Source organism: Egretta garzetta, unplaced genomic scaffold, assembly GCF_000687185.1.
Source record: "Egretta garzetta isolate BGI_Z169 unplaced genomic scaffold, ASM68718v1 scaffold59, whole genome shotgun sequence".
NCBI classification, from domain to species: Eukaryota; Metazoa; Chordata; class Aves; order Pelecaniformes; family Ardeidae; genus Egretta; species Egretta garzetta.
The window spans coordinates 109,284-121,829 of NW_009267230.1; the positions used below are offsets into that span (position 1 = coordinate 109,284).

General features: G+C 41.0%; 1 protein-coding gene across 1 annotated transcript in view; it reads right to left on the reverse strand.

The window, feature by feature from the left end:
• Positions 1-12,546, reverse strand: part of DCAF12 (DDB1 and CUL4 associated factor 12) — a 25,629-nt gene that overhangs the window by 11,878 nt on the left and 1,205 nt on the right. The window contains exons 2-4 of the mRNA XM_009647333.2: positions 11,984-12,238; positions 3,406-3,612; positions 2,096-2,156 (exon numbers count right to left, since the gene is read on the reverse strand). Coding sequence (XP_009645628.1) covers positions 2,096-2,156; positions 3,406-3,612; positions 11,984-12,238 — 523 coding nt within the window. The remainder of the gene's footprint in view (positions 1-2,095; positions 2,157-3,405; positions 3,613-11,983; positions 12,239-12,546) is intronic.

A 12,546-nucleotide genomic window follows, 5' to 3' on the forward strand; every position in this document is an offset into this window, starting at 1 on the left:
TGTGAAAAACACATCCCTCCTCACCCGGGACATGCATAAGAAATATTTCATGTCTGGAAAATGCCAGAAAAAAATAAATATCTACATCAGACTATTACATTTATAGGCTTTGGCACATCATAGGGAATAAACTGCAAAGCTAGTTAAGCAAAAAGTCTTGTTGCAATGCACAGCAGAGATGGCTTTGCACCCTCACAGAGGGATTCAGTCATTTGCCACCATCACCTACTACAGCCAAATACAAAAGGAGCTTCCTAATGGCACCACATAGCAGTAGACAGCACATGACACTACATCCTGCCAGTCAATTTACATGCTGATGGTTTTTAATGGCACCTAATCTTGTTTGTTAAGGACGCTGAATACCCAGCAGTAGAATTTCTAAACTTCTCAAAATCAGCTGGTTAGTCCTGAAGCCAAGGACAGTATTGTTTCTGTTATCCTAGGCTCATGCCAGCCTGGGAACTATTCCTCCCTTCTGAAGCTTCTGCCATGGAAATCTTTTTGTCTGGCCAGTACAACTGAGCGGACTGATGCATTCTCCCTGAGCTATGGCTGCTTAGTCAAGAGTTTAATTCTATGCTTGTGGATTGCTGAAACACACTGATGAAGGTTTTAGAAGCAGAGCCCTGCCTTGTTCGTATTGAAGTTAACACAAGCAAGAGGAATAATCAAGCCCCTAGTCCTCTCTTAACAGTTTTGACAGCAGTGAGAAAATACACTGCCAAATTTCGAACCTCAGGCTACGTGATCAGCGTGATCTGGCATGGGACCAAATGCCCTTTTTTCTTCCTGTGGCATGTAACCTGCCCCAAGAAAGTCACAAAAAAATTTTGCATTTAGTTTCTTAATTCAGATAAAGGTATTTGCTATATCCTCAATGTTTGGAGTTCAAATATTTCTGCTCCACAGCTGCAGATACAGATGTAACTGAAATCTTTAAGATTAAAACAACATCAGATGTTAGTCGTCTTTGTTTTCTCCTAATTAGGATCACCAGCAAAGCTCTGAAGAACTCAATTTAGCAATCAGACTTGCTCATTGCTTTCAACAAGTTTTACCTGGTGTCTCAGGTCTGGAAACTAGAACCTACATCCTCCTGTAAGCATCATACAACAGAGGACATGGCAGTCTTCTACGCACACCTTGAGCATGCAGAAAGCATTGAGAGCAACGCAGTTCAATCTCACATGCTGTGCCTCTGTTCCACTGGGTTCTTATCTTTCCCTTGGATATCTGCAATCACCTCTGCTGTTCTCTTCAAGCTTACTAGCTGACAACAGTTTTTTAATGCAGATATTTGGGTTGGAGGCTTGCAAGGATCAAGCTTTATATTAAATTCAAAATCAAATTCCAGGATTACCTTTTTGTTTATTGAAAAAAAAAAAATCTTACTGAACTAACAATTTGTGTATTTGATTTTTATATGAGACTGTTACGATTTTCTGTCACCTGCAGTGTGACACCTCCCTGTACAGAACACTATACCCTGTCAGCACAGAAAGACAGTAAACTACTAAATTAATGCAATAGCATATTAGTATTACTGCCTTAAGTAATACTTATGAAGTTACAGATTGTCCAAGTAGTTACTAAAAAGTCAATAACTGACCTTGTCTATTACAGCCTTCTGTATTGACTGCCACAGTATATGTGCATATACATATACACACACACACGCGCACATACACAAACCAAACAGTTTTCATTAATTATGTCTTTTGTAAGATTTCAGGAAACCGATGCCGCTCTGCTGTATTCCACAGTTATTAACTGATAACCAACATGCCTCTTGAAATTATTATTCTTGTGTGGAATCCTTCCCTGTAATTCACTGTGTTTAGATATCCTCTCATCACAACACCTACCAGAAAGGCAGTAATATTCCCTCTGATACTAGAAAAATCAAATCTAGACCAGAGACAAATAAAATTAAGCACTGTACTAAGACCAAAAAGGGTTTAAATAGCCAAGGTAGTTCCAAGTGGTTTCAGTTTTAAAGGTGCTTCCCTAAGACCTATAAAGCACTGAACATCAGTATAAAATTCTGTAAAGGGGGAAAAACAAAAAAAGAGAGAGAAAAAATTGACTTTACCAGAAACAGCCATAGTATCACTGATCCACGCAATTGAAAATATCCAATCCTTATGTCCATCCTAAAAAAAAAAAACAAAGGACATATTTTTCTGTGCCATTATACTCTAGAGTAGTCCCAAAGCAGACAAGTATTTTTCACTTTGATTTTTAGGTCAAGCTCAGGAGGACAGACCTACATTAAAACCTTACAGATAAGATTCCCATATCAAGCTGGAACAGTTTAAGTACCCAACAGTAATTTTTTTTTTATTTTTTTATTTTGAAGTGTGTAATTAATAGAGAGCAATTAGGCAATAGAAAAAAAGTCCAAGGACAAACTGATCTCAGTACTAAGGACTTAAGATTTTCCATTTTGAAAACAGTGTTCTTCTGTAAAGTAGCCACATACTTTAAGGTTCTCTGATGCACATCCCTACTATAAAAAGTAACCACATTTTTATGTTTACAATATATGACCTACAGATTAATTTTTCAAGACTATCACTTCAAGCATCTTTTCTTTAGCAGGTGAGAAACCTATGGGGAAAGGAAGACCATAAGGCTCTAGTTCGGTCTGCAAAGTTGCAGCAGTGCACAAATGAATAGCAAGTCATACAAATCTTCAGAGTCAAGCCTTTCTGCAGCTGGTTATCTGCTACTGCAGAAACTCTGACCTGACCTCTGCTGTTGTAGTTAAGGCCTATGTGAAGTCCCGAATCAAAAAGGAGAAATGAGAGAGAAATGCTTACAGGACTCCACCATACTCGTTTCAGCCTTTTTTCTGTTTAAGACTGGCTATTTTAAAAAGGCCTCACGATGTTTCAGAAATATAAGCAGTATCAGAGTCTCTAAGACTGCCAAAAACCACTGGGTTAGAACTAATCCTCAAAGCCAAGTTCCACCTCTGGAATAATACATACATAAGCTGCACTGAGAAGAGGAAAATTTGAACAACTTAGATCATCTTTTCAATTTCTCAAAAGAGCTTTTTCACTAAAACTAGTTTCAGAGGTCACCACCATAACTAGACTTTAAGATTTAGGATTTTGTTACATTTTCAGTGCTTAAAAGTAATCTGAAGTAGACCTGAATGAGGGCGAGGAAGAAGAAACGACTCAGAACCCCGAGAATCACCTCACATATTTGTGTACTCACCAATATTCAAGACATCTTGTTAAAAGAGACTGCTTAACTGAGTATGTTTTCTAGCTTTCAGAAATTCACTCTCCACTGCAAGACTCCCAAATTGTAACCTTGCTCTGACCTTATGCACTTCAGAGTACACACTATAAGTGACAGAATAAACTTCCCATGAATGCCCCCACTTACATCTCCCACACAGACAGGATCGAGTGTAGGCAGACGATAAATTGCAAGACTGTTGGGGTTGTCTCCACCTGTGGCTAGAAGGGTCCTCGAGGGGTTGAGCTCAATGGCATGAATACCACAACCCTGCTGGTTCACCATGCCGGGTTCACGATCTTTCAGAATAGGAATCTTGGTAATTTGACCGGTCTGGACATCTACTACAAATAACTGGGGAAAAAAACAGAAGGTGTAAGTCATCGTCAAACAGGTAAGAAAAACAAGATGGTCAAATATCCTTCCTCTTTTGAAATTACATTCTTTTCAAGTTGGAATCCACAAATACTGCAAGTATGGCTGAAAAATGCATAAATTCCTTCTTAAAACAAGTAAACTCACTTATTTACAGTGGGATTTATGTCAATCATCCCATTTGTTTTTCACAGCAACAGAAGAGAGAAGAGAGAAAATTGTCGTGGGGGGTTTCCCATCTAAGAAAAACCCTCAAATCTAAAACTTTTCCCTGTTCAATTCTGTGACAAAGCAATATTGTACAGGGAAACAGGAAAACAACAGTGAGGACACCCACCTCAAAACAGACAGTAAGGTCCATGGCAGTTAGCACAAGTCTCCTGCCTCCCAGATAAGATACCTACCAGGACATTCTGGCTTTGGCAAACTGACACTTTATAAATTTATATAATTGGAGTTTATTTTCTGGTGATACACAGAGAACAGTAACTAAATATAGTACTTCCGATACAAATATCTAAAAAAAGATATTAGCTACATACCTTATCCTGCAAAAAGATGGGAAGTTGGAGCTCTAAGTGACCATCCCCTTAGCAGAACACTCAGTTATAAAGCCTTACAACTCTTCAAACAGACATCATTATACCCAGAGTTATGTCAGTTCAAACATGTATGACCATAGGGTTGCAATGTAAACCAGAACAAAGGTTTACGTCACCTGCCAAAGTGCGCTTTCATTTGGGAGGTTCTTGTGCTGGATCATTTCACAGACGTTGTTCAGAGGGCAGCTGCACTAACAGTCAAATAGGTCTAACAGAGGGGACAAAGCCCTGTGGGGGAACACGAATGAAGCAAGGAAATGGAGGATCTGAAGCTGACTTGGCGCTAAGGAAAGTGATATAGTATCATAGCCCAGGATTATAATTAAATTCCATCCTCTCCCCTCCACCCCCCCTTAGGTTTGTTCCTTCTATAACCAAGGAACATTGTCTCAAAGCCTCTGGAAGTAAACTGAAGATGGAGAAGACAACAACAAAAAACCCCAGTGTAATTAAAAAAATACATGCTTCAAATAAATTGTTCTGAAATCCTTTGCCAGACATTTCTAGAAGGACAGAAGAGAAATCTAGAGGTTCTCAGAGAAGACTTGTACATTCAAGTTGGTTTTGGTGAACTCACAGACTATAGATCTGTTCTTTAATATGCGCCAAAAACCTAAGAAAATTTAGCAGCACGTCTATTATTGTTGATGTACTGAACTAGCAGAATATCAATGTCACATCAAAACCTGATGAAGTGTGGTACGTTAAACTCATTTTGCAGAGAAAGCTGAAATCCATTCATCACTATCTGTGTGTTGTGTCTAGAATTATGCACCACCTTCAACGCACAACTGATCTTCCTCTGTAGACAGTCTTGCACAGTTCCTACAGGGACTGAATTTTCATGTTTAGTTCCTTATTTTGCATGCAGGTGTGAGGTCAGGCGACAGCTCAAGTGCAGCTGAGTAGGAGGGAGGCACGCCTCACTTCTCCCAAGCCCTACAATGCAGTTCACTGCCTGAAGCAGCTGGTAAAAACATGGTGCATGCAGGAGCCCCTCTGCCCTAGCCACATCCCTGAAAACTAACTCCTGCACTGTAGGATCAGGACCAGTAATTCCGTCTCCTCTCACCCTCTTTTATCCTTCCCCTATGAGTGCATACCCTCTTTTCCTCCTCAGTATTTCCTTCCAGCAGAAACACCCAATTCCCTCCCTTATCCTCCTTCAACTGCTAAAAAACCACCCCAAAATCAGTTAAATTAATAAATAAATACCTAAGATTAAGGCTTTTAAGTGTCATCTGCAGGTCCTAAAGCTGTCACCAGAAGTGCTAATTAGAAAAACACATCCACACCTCAGGATGTACATGGACTCCAGAAAATTGTACTTGAGCTGTGAGAGATTCACATTTTGAAGAGCATGTCAACAGGTGTGAGGACTGAAATGAAAAACCCTTCCTATTCTTCAGTCTGACACCACTGTCATACAACTGTGCCTGATACAAGGTTAATAAAGACTTACTCTAATGCAAAACTCCTTTAGCTAAACTCTAAACTAATTGGGCTGAAAAGGTAGAAAGAACTTGGAAACACACAATGCTGAAGCATCAGACTCTCACACTTCTGCCCTGGATCTTCAACCTCAACATGATTTTCCTGTAACAAGTTTCCAAATTAAGATATTCTCAGAAGCAGCAACAGGACGTATTTCTTGCAGTGCTTTCACCTGCTCATACCCCACTCTAATCCATTGTTAGCCCTTGAATTGTTTTGTCATTTCTGCACTCTCCCCCTCCAGTTGCATAGTATTGCTGTAACCAGAACAGCAACTGCTCTTAGAGCAAGAAATTTCGCACAGTTAAGGAACTGGCTTTGTAGTTTCAGCTGTGCAGTTTTAAGCAGTAGTTTCTCCCTTTGCTTGGTAAGGAACTTGGCACACTGTGTAGTTTAAAAACATCCACCACCACCCTGGAATAAAATAAGCAAACCCTGTCTGCATATGCTAGGACTCTTGCATCACCTGGGGTAGGACAGGAAGTCAGAAGCTCACACTTGCAAGCTGCACCACTGATTGCCAGGAAATCTTCCTGGTAAATTCAGCAAACAGAAGCCAGGAGAAGCCAACCAGTTGTTAGACACTTCTAAAGCCAAAAAGGGAGAAATACTAAGAAACAAGATAGGTACCCTGCTAAGAACACAGCAAATTCAAATACCGTTTTAAGATTTTTAAAGACACTACAGTAAATAAGTACAAAATATTTGACTGCTTTTAAACAAGTGCAGGCAAAACCACAGCATACTATGACATAAATCTGAAGAAAAAAACAGAAATTGGCATGCTTCTTCCAAGGAAACTGGTACCTTCGCTACTCTTGAAATAAGTACATCAGCGAGTAACTCCAAAGCAGCCTGGACTCTAAGACTCTTGACAGAGTTCTGACGGCTGAACTATACATTTTTTTCTTCTTCACCTCAAGCAGGAATAAGAACTTCTTTTCCAGCTACTTGTTCCACAGAAACTAAAGACCAGCCACAAAAACTCTTCTTGGATGCAATAAACCCCCACCAGCCTCCAACAGTGAACTGTGCGTATTTGTCCTTTGATTTTAAGTCTTGCACATAATTCAGTTCTTCCTGCTAGTAAGATGTATACATGCCAGCCATTAGTGTGCCAAATAACTGGACATCCAGGATTTACCAAGCCAGGATTGCTTTGGCCATCTGCCAAAAGTCCAGGGACCACACTCCATCCCTGAGAAACACAGCAGTCTCAGCTGTCATCTCCTCTGTGGGACAACCTTGTTCTAACAAGGAAACAGGCTGGATGACATGACAGAAAGAAACTAATCTTCCCTCTATGATCTGGCCCTGCTTTTCACACCCCATGAGATTACTAGTTGCATGTTTAGTTTCCTTTTGGTTTGCAGAAGTGGTAAGAAGTAATTTTGGCAAATGGCTCCCATACAATTACTATGTGGCTGTCCCCTTTTCAAACTGTTTATGATCAACTTAATCGAGAAATTGCCCCACTTCATTGACTAAGGAACTTCATTAATCAACTTGCCAAAACTAAAGACTGTGGTAGGGAATTGAGTATCTGACAACCAGAGTATGAACTGCAAAATCCATCCTTCTCTTATATACAATACTGTTTGCCGGACTCTTGCGTAAAGTGTACTTCCATTTTTTGACCTGCCCTTCGGAGACAACAGTTTATGGGGAAAAAAAAAAAGAAACAAACCACCACAACCAAAGTTACCAGTTCATTAAATGCAAATGCCCTTCCCATGGATCTTTAACTGAAAGCATTGACTTCATAGAGCAAGATTAAAAAACAGGACTATGAAATGCCATTTCAAGGCAGCACATAGACTCTCTCGTGCCCTCTGCCACTGCCCCTGCACACAGAACAGCACATGAACAGGCAGCACTACCTTTTAGTTGATCGTACTAATCAACCAGAACAAAACCAAAGGGTGCTACCCTGCACTACAGCACGTTTTTATTACACAAGCAGGATGGACAGAGATTTACAAGGCACAAAGAACGTGCAGGACAGACTGCTTATCCTTCACAGAAGTTGCGCTCACAATTCACACTGCACCCCAACTCTTCGCATGCTGCTCTCAGAAATCACAGGCACATTCCTGTCATTCATACTAACATTTGTAAGAAACCCAAGATAAACACATTGCCTTGCTAAAAAGAGTCACTAAGAGAGAACCAACTGCAACAAATTTTCACAATTGGCTTAAGCCAGTCGTTGAGAAACCACGTGCTTCTTCCTCACCCACCCAGTCAGTCTCACCACCCCTGTGACAGCAACCAGTGCTCAGGTAGCTGCGAGGTCATCTGGATCATATCTCTGCCTTTGGTGAAAACTAACCCTACAAGAAAACCCGCCAGAACACAAAGCAGCCAGCTGATCCAGCTGACTCCCCAGCCACACGCCCATCAGTGCCAGCAAGAACGAGCAGGTGGGAACATCCCGCTCTGCAACAGCACAACTCCAGACCAGCTGAAGCTGGTCACAAAAATTTCACTCTCAGCCAAGCTGGAAAATGACATCATTGTTCTCCTTCAAATTTGGTTTTTTGCTAACAAAACAACAGAAGCAAGACAATGCTTACAGTATTATTACACCAATACCATCACTGGTCACACGGAGTAGCACTGTTTGATTTTTCTCAGTTCTCAGTCTTGCCTTTTATTCAGATTGTGAGCATCTCTCTTTTCCATGTTTGTAAAACACTTGGCATAAGGTTCTTCCATTCTACAGCACACAGATTTACTAATATATGCCAAGTCCCTAAGAAACACCAGTTCCTTAAAGGCTAAGCTATCAACCTGGTACATCTCCTTTCCAGTGGAGATCAGAGCACACACTTATCTTCAGCACAAAACCTACTCACAGGTTGTGCAGTACAGGTGACACAAGTGGGTAATGGCCTTAACACATCCTCCTTGAAAGGGTCCAGAGAGAAACAATCCAGAACATAAAGAAACCATCTGAAGTGAGCAGCAGTAAGAGCAGCCAGCGAGTTGACTGACTCTGAATTCACATTTCTGGAGACAAGACCATGTAATCAGGCACTGCACCTTGCTGAGAGACTCTGAAGCACTACTAGCTAATGGGCACGCACTTTGATGTCATTGAATTTGTTCACTGCCAAAATCACATTCACCCGTTTTTATTTGTGTCTTGTCCTCTGTCTTTAATTTCAGGAGGCTGGCAGACAGTTAACACGTGTCAGCAGATGGCAAAGGATGGAGAAGTGAGAGACTTCACCTGCTAAAGGGCATCTCTACCACCCACACCATACCTGGCATGGAAACTATTGGACTCTGAGGACAGGCTTGGGTATCACATGCAGCTGACAGAAAAACACATGCTCATGAGACAAGAAACAGCACCTGGCTATTTACTCAGAAGCCACTGAAGAAAAGGTGAATGCAAGTGCCAGTTAAAGGCATCAGAGCCCATCAGTGGACTCTGACTTACAAACTGCGGGAGCATGGCCTCTCATTCCCTCCCTGGGATCAGAAATGAGTAGTCTTTGTCATTTTTCTTTACACGCGCAAAGTCAGAAGGTAAGTTAACTTGCAAAGCAAGTGGAAATCATTTTCCCCATAGAGAGTCCATATTCACAGATGGAAGAGTAACTGTGCATTGCATTCTCACCACTACAACCCCAGGACTACAAGACTAGGCTATAATCATACGAGATGCACAGAACAGACCTAGGATCTCCTGAACAAATTAAAAGTCTCTAAGAAGAAACCAGAGCTGGTGATTTACAGCAGGGCATCCAAGGCAACAAATGAATCATCAGAAAGAGAAAAGGTATCAGCTAGCATTCAGAAACCAACCCATCCATGCCTTGGAGAAGCCACCTGAGAAAACAGAAGACACTATTCGGTAAGGAAGTTTTGAAACTCAAATACATCTATCAGGCCTGCCTGAGGGGGGTGAAAAAAAGGCAAACAAAAATATTAGATTCCAGGCAATTATCTTCTCAAACCACTGGAAACTAATAAGCTTCTTGTATTTAGGGAATAATCTACAGCTCTTGTATTTTTTCATCCTTAAGTTCACAATTAGCAAAAGAATTATGTCCTGAACAGATACACAGAACTAAGGGAACAAAAGAAGCTCCAAAAGATTGTTGGAACTTCTTTTTAGAAGCTGCTTTATTCCTTGTCTTTTCCCGAAATAGAACAAAAAAAAAAAAAGAAGAAAACTACAGCAATCTCATGCTCAGTGTTTTCGTTTGCGTAAGCTTGTCTCCTACGTAAGTCTCAAAGTTTCTCTAAGCAGCTTGAACAGAAGAAGCTGATTACAGACTATATCTTCTTCTGAGACTTTACGGTATCAGCCTTTAGTAATTGAGATGCTCATTCATTTGAATTTGAAAAACGTTAAGAAGCCCATTGCACACAAGATCTAGGAGACTGTTGCAAACATGAATCTTGCCTCAGAAAAGCACAGGTGATTGTGTTTGAATTTTTAGACATTTGAATGCTTGTATAGGTTCCATAATTCTAAATCTACCAGAAAAAGCATGCATTTTAAGAAACCCAAATATTTAATTTACAGCTGGCTGCCTATGAGTACAAGGATCCACTGGAGAACGATAAAGTTATTTCATATACACAATGATACCCAGGAATATTTTTAAGTATAAAAAGTTACCCCAAATAACTGAACAAGTTATAATCCTCATCAGAAATGACCAACTGACAGAGCGCTCCATATTCTCATCAGTGTTTATAGTGACTAGTACTGTCAAGTGACTAAAACCAAACCTACCTGTCTCTGACAGGAGTATATTTTTGTTTTGTTATTAAAAATAGTGAATCCTTCTGGTACAGGATAGCCAAGGGCAATTTATAAATTAAATGCTAAAAACTCTCAGTGCCACATTCAAGCCTTGATTAAAATAACTGCTATGGTTTATATTTTTCTGTTGCATTAACTTTAATTATGTGCAACTCCAGTGCAGCAAACCCCATTAAAGTCAACCAAGTTGTTTCAGATTTATTCCCAACTTAAATGCCGCATCTTCTGCATATGAGCATCAGCAAAGGAATTCTTCGTTATTAAGTTGCTTACTCAGGAGATGAGAGAGAAAATATCATAATTAGAGTGTAGAGTTTAACGCTCTACTTGTTCAAATGTGAACACAAAGCAACCAAGCTAAAGCTGTTGCAGTATTCATAATTCACATGCAATCTTTCACAATGCTGAAGTGACTTCTTTTGTTATCACTGTATTTTGCTTAATAAAAGACAAGGTCTGTCTGTAACCTTAAGTCTAGCTATGGAAGGATACACTTTGCTGCAGCATATGCAGTGGGAACAACAATATGGTTGAATCCCTGTCCAGTTCCATGATTGTTTGGTCCCAAACAATTTTCTGCAAGGTTGTGTTTAACAACACAGTTGCGCATTTATCTTTCCTGCAGCAGCGCTGAAAGTACAGAAGTTACAGAACACAGCAAAATTGTTGCAGCCCTATAAAACATGCAGTCATCTTGCTAGAGTAAGCAAGATTTTTCAGAGCTTGTGTTTCAGCAGGCGTTTGTCTCCTGTAAGCTGTTCCACAAACAGCGCTGGCTGCTGACCGGCTGAAGCGATAAACACACGTGCACGAAGATTCTATTTTAGGCTTATTCCTGTTAAAAGATTGTTGTGTCTACCTGGCTAGGCCTTGCTTCTTAAGAGCTACTGCATGAAAGCCTCCTGCTGCCAGGATAATCCTGAAGATCTGAAATTCATTTTTTAAGCTTGGAACATTTCTAGCTACTCTGACAAATATCTTGAGTTTAACCACAGTTTGTAGCTTTGCAGCAACTTTTCAAAATCACCAGCACAGAACCCTACCTGAAACCAAACCACGTGAGACTGAGCATAATGAGAGTCTTACTAGCAACTTCTGCCAGGCACGATAGCTACCATTTAGCAAAGCTAGCACCGTTCCATAGGTCCAACCCCACTGTTGTTCTCCATCCTGCAAATAGATGTAAACCGCTCTGTGAAGATTAGACAGATGCTACACTGAGGTACAGGTCCAGGCCTCACAGACTTCACGTACAGGTCGGCAGCCATCTGCACAGCACCATATTTTCAGATGAGAACGGTCATCATTAAGCACTACCTCCATTCAAAATTAACTGTGAGCGATTTTGAGTCTGCTCTGCTCCTAATTACTTCCTAACATTTTCCTTGGAGGTCTACATGCTTCAATTACAGTACTTTGGGGGTGGAGTAATTCAGAAAGAGGAGAGAAACAGTGAGGCAGAACTTACTGTGTTGCATTTTGTCCCACACACCACTTGTCGGTGGTTCAGCCACTGGGAGGCAAACACTTTATTAAGGGTTCCGAGGTGAAATTCTCTCTCCTTCAGGAGGCTGGGAAGCTGCTGGGCCGCATATCCGTGCAACAGGCGGTGATAGCTGGACTCATTCTGCATCCTGACCTCTCTACCTTTCAGGTAGTACACCAAAGACCTTTTCACTGGGGGGAGTCTTTTCCTTTTGTGAACAGAGTGATCCCATCCATACTGTGGAAAACAAACGTGAGAATTAGATAAAGCAACCAGAACAAGCTTAAAACACGACCCTTCTAAATTCAAAGGCGTTCCCAGCAAAACACTGAAGACTTCCAAGCTATCCATGGTGTAATACCGTACGCAAAGATTAGCTCGGAAATGCTCACACGGCCTTCAGCCACGCAAAACTAGACATAAATATTTACTAAAGAACTAACACCGCGGAGGTACTAAAACCAGTGCACACCGGCTCGGCACCGCTGGGGCGCCAGGCGCTTCAGGGTGGAAGGGGGCAGCCCCGACACCCCCGGTGACACCGC